The sequence below is a fragment of the Branchiostoma belcheri genome, unplaced genomic scaffold (genome assembly GCF_001625305.1).
Source record: "Branchiostoma belcheri isolate BF01 breed outbred unplaced genomic scaffold, Haploidv18h27 scaffold412, whole genome shotgun sequence".
In the NCBI taxonomy this organism is placed as follows: domain Eukaryota; kingdom Metazoa; phylum Chordata; class Leptocardii; order Amphioxiformes; family Branchiostomatidae; genus Branchiostoma; species Branchiostoma belcheri.
In genome coordinates this window covers 60,413-75,736 of record NW_017804035.1, presented here as the reverse complement: position 1 = coordinate 75,736, position 15,324 = coordinate 60,413, and the positions used below count along the sequence as shown (strand labels likewise).

The 15,324-nt window shown below is 40.2% G+C and overlaps 1 protein-coding gene across 1 annotated transcript in view; it reads right to left on the bottom strand.

The window, feature by feature from the left end:
- Positions 1 to 9,337: 9,337 nt before the first annotated feature.
- LOC109477937 (CUB and sushi domain-containing protein 1-like) overlaps positions 9,338 to 15,324 on the bottom strand; it is a gene marked incomplete at its 3' end in the record, with an annotated part of 25,177 nt that continues 19,190 nt past the window's right edge. Inside the window, exons 6-8 of the mRNA XM_019779398.1 lie at positions 14,438 to 14,550; positions 13,336 to 13,521; positions 9,338 to 9,473 (exon numbers count right to left, since the gene is read on the bottom strand). Of these exons, the coding sequence (XP_019634957.1) occupies positions 9,338 to 9,473; positions 13,336 to 13,521; positions 14,438 to 14,550 (435 nt within the window). The remainder of the gene's footprint in view (positions 9,474 to 13,335; positions 13,522 to 14,437; positions 14,551 to 15,324) is intronic.

The window sequence follows — 15,324 nt, the reverse complement described above, 5'->3', positions numbered from 1 at the left end:
TTATGCAAATCAGATTAGCCGACTATTAATGGGGACATTCAAATTCTTTATATATATAAAAATAGATTTTACGCCACAGTTTTCTTAACAACACAAAGGAGGGAAATTATAAACAGATTTACAATACTATAGTATTAATTTTAATCTATCATATCTCATAGCTGGAAATTATGATTTTTTATGTTGCACATTTACTACCTACGGAGTAAATGGACTTGGCGAAACCTTTGTTTTTCCGGGTCGGAGTTCCTTGCTCTTGTTTTGATTTTGAAATGGAAATGTGTTTTGCAACTACATGTATATTTTACGGGGCTTTTCTGACGTTTGACGCTACCGTTGGCACGATATGATCGCACTACCATGTACACGCTACCGGAGGCGGCAGATGAGTGGTCATTTTTACACAATCGTCGAGAAATTTTGACGTTATGCACCCGGAAGTGCGCCGATATCGGTTTGCGTTCCCTCGATTTTTGACAGTTTCCCCCGTCAAAATAAGAAACAAAACTACCGCCAAATAGAACCATGTATTACAATTATCATTTAAACATGATTGATCTATAACATATTCCTTTATAATATTATAAGTATAAAATCATCATGGTTGTGGAAAGTCCTCAGCTGGCGAACCATTTAGTCGGAATGTCACGAGTTCTTGCGCCGCGCCGGGAGTGACGAACATTTTCTTACACATATTCTTACCCCTTCCGAAACACTTTGCGGTACCCAGGATTAGGGTGGTCTGCATATTCCCTCGTCGTGATTGTAGATGACGTAAAAATCTAGGTAACGTTACATAAAATTGAATGTGTGGGTCATTGCGCACGACTTACGTGCAACGTGACCTCAGGTAACCCGCAATGTTCGATGTGTTCGATGGCCAACGGCAGATAGAACGAGCCATTCTTTAGATCGAACGTGGAACGGGTATAGCACTTTTGGCCCTTTTTTGGCCTGAAATAGCCATTTAAGTCAACTAAATGAGTCATTTGGAAGTGGTGTATGCCAAACATGTGACTGCTATTCTGTAGACACATCTTCAAGGTACCCTTATACCGAATTTCAGACCATTTGGTTGTAAAACCAGCGCTCAGGATCCAAAAATCCATTTTTTGTCGAAAAATGCCCCAAAAAGCCTTCATAAAAAATTTTCAAAGGCATGTATCAAAAAAATGAAAAAAACGCCTAGGGGTATTGGCCCACTCTACCTCCTTGCCAAATTTCAGGTCATTTGACTAAAAAATGACAGAGTTGAATCCCTTTGACTGTGTGGCAGGAGGAGAAGGAGGAGAAGGAGAAGAAGAAGAAACATGAGGGAACACAATATATTTCATCCATGGTATGGACTGAAATATAATTACGAACACACACAGATACATACACATTTGTTTATTTGCATTTATGATCTCTTATGAGTTCAATCTGTTCACCATAATTGTATATAGCCTAACTTTATTTGTGTTCATATTTTGTTTGGATTCTGTTATCTGTACCTCTGTTTCTCTGTTGTTTATGTATTATTTATTCTCAAACGGTGTCGTATAAGCCCACACGGGCTGGGCGTGGTAAGCGCACAACACGAAAATAAAGTTTCATTCATTCATTCATTCATTCATTCATTCATTCATACACACACACACACACACGCACACACACGCGCGCACACACACACACGTATACACAAACACACACACATACACACACGCACACACACACATACAAACACACACACACACACAACACACACACAAACACACACACGCATACACACACGCATACACACACACACACGCACACACACACACACACTCACACATACACACACAAACTAACGTAGTTTTTCTTAGCTACACACATAACGTAGTTTTTCTTAGCTATTCCAAACGCTTTAATTATGAAATGATGATGTGCTGAGAAAATGTGGTGAATGTCAATATTACACAGATTTCCTTATCCAGAATATTTTTGTATTGCCGCCCTGCATTGAATGCCTTTGAACCCTCGCTCGTATCCGTTTATGGGTACCGAATGTATGTCATTCATGTCAAAATATATAACGGCGATTTCTATGGCGGAATAAAGAACTTCACTCAGTGGAAAATAATCTAGATTTATTGTTTATTATAATATCATGTTAATTATTGTTTTTATGAAGCGGAAAGAAAATGCAAATAGATTCTACACGGCGGTCGGTTGCTAGGCTAAAAGTCGCATTACTAGGAAGGTATCGGGTTACAGAACGCGTTCGAACGTGGCCGCGCGGGAGTCCCGGGCCGGCCTGGGGGTAACGGTTAAAATTTAGAAATAAACAAAAGTAATTGGAGGGTAAATACTCGTCAAAATAAAATGTAACAAGTGATTTTCCTAATCTCAAATGTTATTCTCCCACTGCCTTTGCTCAACTTTGTGTGCATTTTCTTCCAAATGAGGTAAATTTCGGATTTCAAAAAGTGTTCACGAGAACCAAACAACTGATTTTAAAGGGCCCCGAATATAAAAAATAAGGTTTGATTTTTTGAAACTTTCTGTCTTAGGATTTTTTGAATTTTTAACTAAAACTCGAATTACAGCCAAAAAAAGAGCTAATAAAATCTGAGAATTTATTCCTCCGTGCTTTTTATTGTATATTTTTATATAGGGTTTTGAACAAAGAATTTATCGAGACCGGACATCCCTCTCTGTGAGGGGTCATATACGTGGACCAGACCGAGAATAGCTTAAACACGCCAAAGGTCAACGGTCGCGACCACTTTCACGCTCAAAGGGGTGTTTTGGGGCCACCAAAAGGCACCATTTTCACGCCCGAAAACACACATACAATAAAAACAAAAGAATGTGCATCATCTGCAGCCCAATAGCAAAACATATACCGAGTCTCAAAAGAATCCGTCCACCCAAACGCGAGAAACAGCTGCGAACATGAAAATCTAAATCTCTCACAAAACCCTTCCGCGGAAGGATGTCTCCTCCCCCGGAGGTAAAAACGCAGTTTTTCAACTTTGAATACCGATAATTCATAATCGCGGCCATATTTTGAAAATCCCTAAGACAGTAATCTGCGGAAATCATTGCTCTTCCAAACAAGCCCTCGACGAGGTAATTTGAACGATTTTTGGGAGTGGTTAAAATACCATGTTTGTTTACTACTTGGATGTGGGGACATGGATTTTTTAACAGCGTAAACAAGAATTCTGACCTTCAAGGTCACCCACGATGACGGCACTAGCTTCGTTACATGTTACATATCCACAATACAATCACGGCATAGATGTAATGTTTTGAAAACGGTTTATATTTGTGGAAAGGTGGATTTTTCCTGTTCCTTGGTTCCCAAGTAAAAAAGGCTTGAAGTAGCCGGTTGTAGCGACTTTACTGTAAATGACCGCGGGTAACCCCGGATCGAACGCCTGTTCTATTCGAATGACGTCATATCGAGCAAGATTCGCGAGTTCGGGGGGTTCGATCTCCATAGTAGCGGAGTGGGACTTTCGGGCCCAAATCTGACCATCGTGCTATATGATATCTCTGACAAATACTATAACAAACAACTACAATTCTAAATCAAGCTATTGTTCTTAAGTAGATATTAAAATTAATACTTCAATATTCTTAATCTTAAAGTATTATCCTTACGTAGCGCTTCTTTCAAATATTCAAATATTTAAACAAATATTCTATTTCAGCTGTCCCTCCTTAATATGTTCATTTTTCGTTTCTGTAATATATCATAATATCCCGGTGAAGTATAATGATCATTATAATATGATATACTGTACTGTAATATCCTTATTTTGATAGGATAGTATATGTATATGACAATAACGAAATCATTGTCTGAAAGTGCAGCTCCATTTGTGGTGAGACGGCAGAAACGAGTCGCCAGGGGTCTCTCTGTGGATGAAAAACGGATTTTAGACATGGTGACAGAAGGTCAAAAGGTCAGACACAGTAAATGTAGAGCCAACAAGAAGCTGGGGATTGCATGAGATTAATGAACATTTATGATACGTAAATAAATGTAAAAATGAATAAAATAGTAAATACGCCAAAAAGCAGTTACTCAAGCAACTGGATATGATTTTGGAACGTCAGACGTTTCAGCTAGTATCCACTAGCTTTCGTCAGTGACAGACTGGAAGACTGCAGAAAAGCAGGTTTATATGCACAAACTATTGATTGATATGTAAATAGCATGAAGACAATTTTTTGGAAGTCGAAAAAGGAACAAAAGTCAGACAAGTCAAGACAAGATCATGCAAATTAGGTAGAAAGCTCCTGTTATGCAGAACAGGAGCTTAAGTGTTGTCTGTCCGCGGGGCTGGGAGTGCCAAATTTCAAGTGCCGGAGAGATCTACCCGTAGCCCCCCTTCCCTGTTGAGGGTGGGGTTGTACATTCTTTCATATATTGCCTCTTTGACACCCCGTTCCCACCAGCGTGTTTCGCGGTCTAAGATATCTGTGGACTCGAGTTTGAAGGAGTGGCCCTGGTTGTGTTGTAGGTGGTGGAAAATGGCAGAGGAGTAGCCGTTAGCACTAGGTCTGCAATGTTCTCTGCAATGTTCCTTAAGCTCCTGTTCTGCATAACAGGAGCTTTCTACCTAATTTGACGTCTGAAACAAAAGAATTCGACTTTTTCCAAAAATGAAAATCCTTATGCCGAAACGAAAATAAATAAAATACGATAACTTGTCTAGCTAGGTCACAGATTTTAAAAACAAGATTCTGCTGCATCAGCCAGGAAAGCCGCTAGTAGGCCCATAAGTGACCTTGACCTTTATCTCCCCAATTACAGTCTATCCACAGGCAGATTGTAAGTTATACCGGCCACAAACACACACAAACAGACCCAAACAGTACTTCCAAAACAATACCATAATGTTTTCCATGAATGCAACAGATGCTGGTCTGGGTACTTACTGCACTGGTATTGATCACTAGTGGCCAGTCCAAAGACGCGTACGTCGGCGATTGCCCAGTCAATCACGTTGCCATTGTGATCGCAGAAAACTGACCAGTCTGTCCCAATTTCCGCGGTGATGTTGACTGACCAAAACGCACCATCTGCAGAAAGAACCCGGCTGGCAACAGGAGAATCTCTCAGTCGCACCACCGTGCTGCCAACTGTCGCATCCTCCGGTACTTCCGTGACAGGTTCGCCCACAACTAGAAGGTTATGATGGACCTGGAGGCCAGACAGCAGAAATACAGCACAGACCGCGGCAAGTAGTATCATCCTCACTTTGTGTAGCAATGGTTCTGACACCAGGTCGATTCTTCCTTTTTCAAGCCACTTATTATTTTGAGGAAGTCGCTTCCTGCTTCCTTTTCCTGTTCCTCTTTTGTTAGTGAGATCGCCTCTTCCTTGCGGCAAAACACAAAGCCAAAGCAGCAAAGTTTACTTTTCCGGCTCAATGTAGCATGTGAAACCCAAGCTCCGGGGGGCTCCCTACATAGTCCGCCTAACTAGGGAGTCGGCGAAAAGCGAGGTTCAGTCAGGCTACGGCTCATTGGATAAGGTTAGAAAATTCATGTTCAAAAAGGCATGATAACCTAACATAGAAAGAAACAAGAGTTCCACGATCTCATACCTTCGCCAAATGATGTTAACCCTTGCGGTAGAAGAATCATACAATTTTAATCATTGATTTTGAAAATAAGAGCCTCATTAGCATGGATTATATCAGTTGATCATATTTTCCACCCAATGACAACCTTATCTTCACAAAAAGGCTATTATAGCACTTTCTCATAAATTATGCAAATGAGGTCATCATTTGAATAAATTATGTTTATTGATGTTCGCCTTCACTTAACTTCCAAATGTGGCAAGTATGAAATTCCCAGAAGTTACAACTATGAAATTATAAAATATTCCCATTAATTATGCAAATTAGGTCTTCATTTACATAATCTATATCCTCAGATGTTTTTTTCGTTCTCTATTACATGTCACACGTGCTTCATAGTCCTATTATCGAACGAAGCAGATTTATAGAATTTACTCATTAATTATGCAAATTAGCTCCTGATTTGCATAATTATCATTTGATTGTGTCAAGCATCACTTCAGCTACCTACATACCAAAAATCATGACAATCCGTCCACCGGTTCTTGAGTTATCATCCTTCGAAAATTTTTCAACAAATGCTCCTGCAGTTCCAGAACAAGGCGCTAGGGGAGCCAAACTTATGTCACTTCTTCCCTACCTCAAGAGCTATCTACCAACCAAAATTCGTGACCCTGACATGTCCAGATTGCGAGATATCAAAACCGGAAGTTCTGCTGCAGTACCAACAAAAGCCGCCAGGGGGCCCAAAATCTAATCATTTCTAGGTCTTATCAAGACCTACCCACCAACCAAGTTTCATGACAATGCATACTAAGCTTCTTGAGTTATGCTGTTCACAGACAAACAGACAGACAGACGGACAAACGCTACTGAAAACATAACCTTCTTGGCGAAGGTAATTATACGTTACGCAGGTTAGTTTACAACCCCCCTCCCGTCCACGTACTAGCACCTAATGGTAGGGCCCGTTACGGTTCCGGGGAGGGCCGGCATCCTGGTATCAGTGACATTTGAGTTAACTTCTGCCCTTGAGCTTCAGGGACTGGAAATGAAGTGTTGGCATCGAGATCTGGTGTGTACGACCAATCCCTGGTATCCCACGTACGGACCTAACATTCAGAGTTGTCGGAAGGACCAGTTGAACGCCAGGGGAGATCTCTGGGAACGTGGTAAACCAGGACGAGCGGGGAACTTTGTGTCTCGGTTCAAGATGGGAGATCTGTGTGAAGTACGGATCTTGAAACATTATAAACAGACCGAAATACCTCCCATTGCATGATAGGTGAGGGTAATCTCCTAGAATATCGGTGGCCACAAAGACAGTATCTAATTGGTCAGGCATTTACTGGCATACAGTATCCATTGGACACCCGATCTGCTTGGAGATTAGGTGAGAGGTGATTTTGACAGTCGCTTGATGCATAGAAGTTTCGCCTGATGAATCCAAGTGGGTAATTTTGGAAGTGGTGTAATACCTGATTTGATTACATCATTAAAGACATTAAACAGCGGCCGACAAATACCCAAAACACTTTCCCAGTGGTATGAATTTGTGCCCTTATATAATATATAGTTCCCCCTTTTGTTCTGAATTTGTACCCTTTTAGTTCTATAACGTCATTTCACACTTGAAACAAATCATTGGAGAATACAACGAGTTTTGTTGTTATATGCCAAATGAGCTGTAGTGTCCTGTAGTGTCCGTATAGAGCCATTATAAAGTAATGCTCTCAAGTTTGGAGGAGCGCAGGTATCTTAGTAAGTCTAAGTGTCAGATGACCTGGTGGCTGACCTTGGTACTGCAGCATAACTGCAGCATACTGCAGCATAACGGTTTTTGTATCTTTTGTTCTGAACACGATACGGTCTTGATTTTTGAGAAGCAGATAGCTTTTCCAGTCAGTAATAAGTAGTGTGGGTTTGGTCCCTCTAGCAGTTGTTCTGGAACTGCAGGAAGGTTGCTGGCGAACCCTTTCAGAGCAGATAAATTCACAGTGAGGAACAATGTATTTTTATGATTTTTGGTATGTGGGTAGCTTAGACAGAGATCTACACTATTGTATGCAAAATCCCTAGCGTATTTCTCGCGGGAAGACTATAAATATCCAGCGCAGCGATTTCGCCAATCGGGAGACCAAACCGCTAGCGATCTCGCGAAACCCCTTGTTTTTTGGTGGTGGCGAAATCTCCAGAGTGGGGCCAAGATCTAGAGATTTCTTCTTCTTCTGTCACCGTTTACTGTTACAGTTTCCCTCTCCAAAACTCCGCACATGCCCTTCCCCTGGGTCTTATGTCATCGCTGTGACACCGGCCTGGTCCTCGCCAGATGTGATGGAGCTTGAGCAGCAAACGAGTAATGAAATACCCTGGATGCCAAGACTAGTATCGGGCCGTTAGCCGTTTTCCTTCGGCAGCCAAGAGCCCTTCGCCCGCCTATCTAAATTACCCCTACGGGGGAGTTGAGCCCGGGGGGTTTGTCCGGCCCTAGAACTAGACTCGTTTGGAAGGCGGCCAAACTCCCCCTGGGCTATACCAGGGCTAGACTCCCCCGTAGCGATAATTTAGACCGGCGGGCTCAGGGCTCTTGCCGCCTAAAAACGAGTTCTGGCACCCAGGGTAGTAATGAAACTGATGTGGCGAATTCGTCATTTACAAGCAAGGTGTGCGTCGAAACAATTCAAGAAATCACGCATCTTGTGCGCACGGCTGTGTACGAAAGAACGGTCAATACCCAACTCATGCCCGATGAGGTGCACAGTGACAGTGTGACAGATCTCCTATTAACAAACAGTATTCCTCCTTTTATCATCAAGCAGCATCACGACTCACCGCTAGACCTTTCAGTGGTTGTCTTTGCGTAACGCCTTTAGGCTTGGACTTACGCAAATTAGCTGCTGATCTGCTTAACTAGCATTTGATTGCGGCAGTTACCTACTATAAAGTCATCACGATCCTCCTTTGCGAAGGTAACAAGCACACAAAAACACTTCCAGTGGAGATGAACTTCTCACTCGGAGATCAACAGCAATTATGGGTTGACAAGTCACATATCAAAATATTTACCCACGATCGTGAGTTCTGCTTTCCACATACACACAAAAGGCGAAAACGATAAAGACTTACCCAGTCTAGTTCCAACCAGTCCTGCCCATGGGCTGTGAGTCGAAGCCTCGTGGGGTCACCGAAATTTGGAGCGGAAAAGCTTCGCACGAACACGGTCCTTCAAAATATAAAGAATATGGAATAAAAGATACATCCGGAGGGTATTTGGGGGTTCATCAGAATATTGTTGTTGTATGATGAATACAGTTGTTGCCGAATTGAACTTCAATTAATGTCAATCTTATAATTTACTGTTATAGTATTTCTGATCAGTGTTTTAAAACCACTTGCGGTTCGGAGGACCCCCCCCCCCCTCCCGAAGGCTCAAAGGTCCAATATTTTCTATAACAGATGAACTGATTCGTATCACCAGCTGGGCTGGAATCGTAGAAATGCTGCTCACTTGGCTATTGAAAAGTTATGTCTGATTTTTCCTTTGAAATCCTCTCAAAACACAGGACATGCCATTTCAGAAGGTTCGATTTTCAAAATTTGAGAAACCTTGTGCCTTCAGCGCTTGCCTCGCACCAACAGCGCTCGCTGGTCCCCCAGACAATGGGACATTCTAAATCCTGGCTACGGGCATGCAGATCTTATATTTTTTGCCGGAAAAGCCACATCACAGCTAGACTGGGATAAAGTGTACAGATTATAATGGTACTCACCCCTTTGCATTGAGTCCGGAAACCGTCGTTGTTGTACAGACACCATCACACGTGTCAGACAGGAGTTCCACAGTTAAAGCGTTGTTACTCTGGGAATCCTTAACGTCACTCGTCCTGATCCTCAGAGTGTGAGTCCCTGTTTGGTAAAACCACATCACAGTCATCCTCTACAATATAGGTCTTCAATTATTCATGAAGCATTGAAACGTCTGAGATAACATTTCATTTTCACCGCTAATGTTGATTAATAGGACACGCGACATGATCAGAACAAATTTCAATCCAACATTTGAATTGATAAATTGTGAAATACACAACCCGTTAATAACAATTAAATCATAGTAAGGTGTCTAGTGTTCTTGTTATCTCATTTTTTTTTTCAAATAGAGTTTGTAGGAATTCTTATATGGAAAAAAAATTGAATAAGAACATGTTATCTCATTTTTTCCATATAGAAATTGTATGTGGTAAAAAAAAAATGACACAACATTTCAAAAACTGCTTATCACAACTTTTCAAGTTATCACATTCATCCCTTAAAATAAAAATACGTACTAAATAAATGTGATAAAGAAGGAAAATCTGAGATTTTATACCTCCGGGTAGTTGAGTGTATTTCTTATATGTAGTTGATTTTTTTTAAATTAATGTGTTAGATTTATTTATTTATTTATTTATTCGTGTGCACATACAAAGTAAAAGCAAAATTTGCAAAACATAAGTATAACAGAAAGAAATAAACATGCAGGGGTAGAGGAAAAGCCACAGGCTTGTATGAGAACTCCCCCCATGTGAACTAACATTATATTCTTACATCAATGAAACAAAATAATGAATCAATTAAAGAAATAAGCAAAAACAGTCATATAAACAAAATGATCAGGTTTAACATAAGTAAACAAACAATGCATGAACCAAACAAACAATGCATGAACCAAACAAAACCAATGTGTTTGGCTACAAACAAATGAAAATATAGCAAATTAGCAAATCAATCAGTAAGAACTTGAAACAACGTAGTATGTAAAAAGATGATTTGAGTGTTAATGTAACCAGACCTAGGAAAGTGCGGAGTCTTTAATGAAATCAGCTTTGACGTGGGATTTGAAAATATTTAAAGATGGACATAGCTTTAATGTTTTGTTTAGGTTATTCCAGACTGTAGGTCCCCTGTACATGAATGAGAATTGCCGCTGATTAGTTTTTGCAGTAATAGGCCTTATATAATTGCTTTGTCTTGTGTTGTAGCTATGGATATCTGAGTTCAATCTGAAGGTGTTGTAATAGGTTTCAGGAAGACAGGGACATTTAGTTATTATTTTAAACATTAGCAAGCAGGTTTGAAGTCGGTTTATATCATAAATAGTCAGTATTTGTAACTTTTTAAATAAGGGGGCACTAGGGGTAGTGAAGGAAGCTTAATGTCATTCTAATGTACCGTTTTTGAAGGAGAAAGAGAGGTTTGAGTGATGTGGAGTACGCAGATGCCCATACAATGTTGCAGTAGGTCAAATAGGCACGGCGGTCTGTCTCTACGGTATTCTTTCCCATTGCTAGGCGCGTTCTAAAAGGTATCGGATTACAAGACGCTATTTGGGCCGAGTTTGGCCTACCAGTAAAACACTTGAAAATAAACAAAAAGGATTTAATGGTAAATTTTGTCAAATTAAAATGAAATTATTGCCTTAACATCCTTTCAATATTAGCTGTTTATGTTAAATCATTGATTTTTCAAAATTTCGCTCCGAAAGACGATTTTTTTTTCGGATTTCCGACCACAAGTCATGTCATGTTTTTAGGCAAACAGCGTTTTAACCTGGCTACGTATATCACCCCAGATCCCCGATTTTTATATTTTTCGACGACTAGGAATAAGATCAAAAATCGTGTTTTAGGGATTTTTTAATTTCTGACTTTAAGTCTAGTTTTTGTCGACATATTGGTGAAAAAATGATTTTTCTTTACATTTTTCGCACTAAATTACCCATAATTCAAAATTGAGGCCATTTTTAGAAAATCCCTAAAACACGATTTTCGGGACAACCGTAACGGTCATTTTGAGCCGTGAATGGGGTATGCTTGACTTTCCATGCTTGCAGGTTAAAACGAGTTTTGCAGACATGTCATGTCGACCAAAAGTCTGCATTGTGTTATTCATACTGGCGTAAAGAATCATTACAGTATTCAAGGTCACCCAAGGATACGACAGTAGCTTCGCTACATGTTACATGTCCACAAAAAAATGATAGCGGACATGTACTGTCCAGGAAACTGTTTGTATCTATAAAAGAGTGTTGTTTTTTATCTGATGCACGGCACGGAGGCAGAAAGGCTTGTTTTGCCGCTTTATTGTAAATGACCGCAGGTGACCCCGAAATAGAACGCGGGTTCGATTCGAATTGCCCAGATCGAACACGATCGAACACAGTTCGGGTTCTATGGCATGTGGGAACTTTGCAACCCAGATTTTACCACCGTGAGGGATGAACAAGACTGTAATATAGGGTAATAAACATTTTATGGCATAAGAAATTACTTATTCTCCGTACTATCCCAATATTCTTATAAATCTTTTTACTTACATGATCAATATGATTCTTCCAAGTTAATTTGCTATCAATCAGGACACCTAAGAAGCGAGTATGGGTCACTTGGGTAATACGGATGTTGTTCATTAATATCTTAACATTTTCCTTCGGGTACTTCTTATTCTTAGCTGCAAATCTGATAAAATTAGTTTTTTTCACATTTAAAGATAATTTGTTTGTTTTGAACCACATATTTACTTTATCTAGTTCTTCGTTTACGGTGGTTATTAGAGTATTAAGATTCTTATGAGATATAAATAAGTTAGTGTCATCAGCAAAGAGAAGGCTAAATAATTTTTGTGAAACAAGTGGCAAATCATTTTGGTCATCCTGGGGATACCGTACTACTAAAACTTCAAGGTGTTAAGTCATTAAAAAACACTGTGAACATGATGATCAATGTTGCATGTGTACGCATGTATACCGTAAATCAGAAGTTCTAACCCTAACGTCAATATATAATAGTTTTATTACCTTCGCCAAAAATTGGAGAAGGTTATGTTTTCCTGGCCGTGTGTATGTCTGAGTGTGTGTGTTTGTGTGTGTGTGTGTGTGCGTGTGCGTGTGTCTGTCAACAGCATAACTCGAGAAAGCTTAGATGGATCATCATGATATTTGGTAGGTGGGTAGGTCTTGATGAGAGCTCGAACTGATTAGATTTTGGGCCCCCTGGCGGCTTGTTATGGTACTGTAGCTGAAATTCCGATTTTGATATCTCATGATCTAGACATGCTAGGGTGACGATATTTAGATGATAGGTAGCTCTTGTGCTGGGGAAGAAGTGACGTGAGTTTGGGTCCCCTAGCGGCTAGCTCTGGATCTGCAGCGCTATCTGTTTTTAAGATATTCAAAAGAGGATAACTCAAGAACCGGTTGACGGATCCTCATGATTTTAGGTATGTAGGTAGCTTACGCGATGATAATTGTGACAATTATGCAATTATGGATGTGATTTGCATATTTTATGGGGAGATTCTTTAAATCAGCTGCATTCCATGATAGGACTATCGAAGCTTGTGACATTTGTAATTGAGAAGGAGAGAAACAAAGGCAGATATTGAATATGTAAATGAGGACTTAATTTGCATAATTAATAAGAAAATATTATAATACTGTAATAACTACGTGGAATTTCATAGTTGTGGTATGTGAAAGTTCAGTGAAGGTAAACATCATTAAACATAATGAATTATCAGGACCTTATTTGCATAATTTATGAAGAAATGGTAGAATGACACTTTGTTAATGTAAGACTTTTGGTTGAGAATATGATGAACACTAATACACTAATAGAAATGAGGATCCTATTTGCACAATCAGGGGGAACAATCTATATATTTGTCAGCCATAAAGATTAACATCATTTGGCGAAGGTATGAGATCGCGGAACTCTAGTTCTTTATTCATTACCTGCACAAGTTGGTGTAGCACCACTCCAAGTTCCGTTCGGCTGGCAGGTTATATTAGCAGTCCCCCACAGCTGATACCCGTCCATACAGGTGTACCTGACTGTCTGTCCTGATGTAAAGTTACTGTTGTTATCCCTGTTCCCATTGGCCGGCACACCGGGATCCCAGCATTGACCTGCAGTACTGCCTGGAACAAAACAATGTAAAGGCTTCAAATTGGATTTCCTTCCTTTGTCATTTATTACCTCCGGGGAAGGAGATATCCTTCCGCGAGAAGGTTTTACTATCGTTTGAACAATTTCTGTCAGCAGCTGTTTCTCGCGATCGGCATGACGGATTTGTCTGGGGTTCGTTGTACGTATTGCTATTGGGCTGCAGATGACGCAGAACGTTTTTGTTTAATTGCATATGTGTTTATGGGCGTCGAAATAAAAGGTGTTTAAGTGGTCCGGACACCCCCGCCGTGCTGAAAATGGTAATTTCCATGTTGTTAAGGATTGGGGCGAGTGCAGTTTTGGGTCTTAGCATTCAAAAAGGGGTCAAACAGAGAGGTGTCTGGTTCCGATAAAAATTTTGGGTGATGGCGCAGCAATGACGGCGCGGGATGACGGCGGGGGTAATGGCGCGGGTGACGGTGCAGGCTGTCAGACACGTTAATCAACAGTCCATACCGAACCAACCGTCAGTAGCCATCAAACACATACAAACATATTACGCACATAACTTTCATACTACACACAAACAAATAACCTAAACCTGTAGAACACAAGAAAACCCGGAGGTTTGAAATCTACGATTTCCCTTGTTATAGATCTACAATCATGTGTACATTTGCATAATTTTTATCTATTAATGTTCCACTTCCCATACATTACATAGATTAAAGACTAAAGGTCCTATAGTGTATACCAATGTGATTTTCAAATTTCCACATGAACCATGCCAATTAAGCGTCATTTACATAATTTGCAACTTTTCACATCTTCTGGACCCCAGAAACTAATCATATACCGAAAATTGTCACAAACACAGTTCATATTAACCAGCATACAGAATGATATCATTGACCTTGTTAATTTGAGAAGTGTAGCCAAAGATCTTACTTGTGTAGGAGAACTGGAACCCCTGAGCGCTGACACTCCTATGAGATGTAAACCTCAGGAACATCGTGTTAGATGTGCTGATGATGGGGATAATGTACAATTGGCCGGTTAACCTAGGCATTATAAAAAAAGTAAGTGCAATTACTATTTGACGCACAAAGTATTGTAATATACCAAGCTTTGGGAATGTTGTTTGTTATTCAGAGCGTTTAGAGTGGCTTGAATATTCCGTGTTGATTGGTCATCACAGAGGCGGCGGCAGGAAATTTTGATTGGGAGGGCGAGATTTGTATGGAACAATTTTCCAGAAATCGAGCGCCGAAGGCGGAAATTTTGAAATTTTAACCCTCTGAAACGCGTTTTCCTGCATTTTGGGGGGAAGATTTTGCTGCTACACGAAGGTAAATTTTGAGTACTCTGTAGCTAAGTTTTCTCCCGATATTCGAGTGCATGGCATCCACAAACTTCTTCCACGTGCTATTTTAATATCTCAATACACAAGGGAGATCGGGGCATGCTCCCCGGAAAAATTTTAAAATCTTGACCCTCTGGAAATGCCATTTCCTGTATTTTGGGAACACATTTTGCTGGTACACAATCCTAAGTTTAGTAAGTATTAATAATTTAATAATAATAATAGACCAGCAGAACCAAATTGTTTCAGACAGTTACCACAATTTTTCCATCCTTTCGTTATTTAGAAGACCACCAAAAGACTACGTTTTTACTAAGATCACAAAACCCACTAATTATTCAGAATGTGGGACTATTCTAGCCTCTACCAGGCTTGAGGGCGCGGCTGCAAAATAGTAGAAATTGGCAAAATAGAGAGATAAACACGCCGAGGGAGTTCAGTCAGCCAGTTTACAGTTTGCCGGCTCAAACTG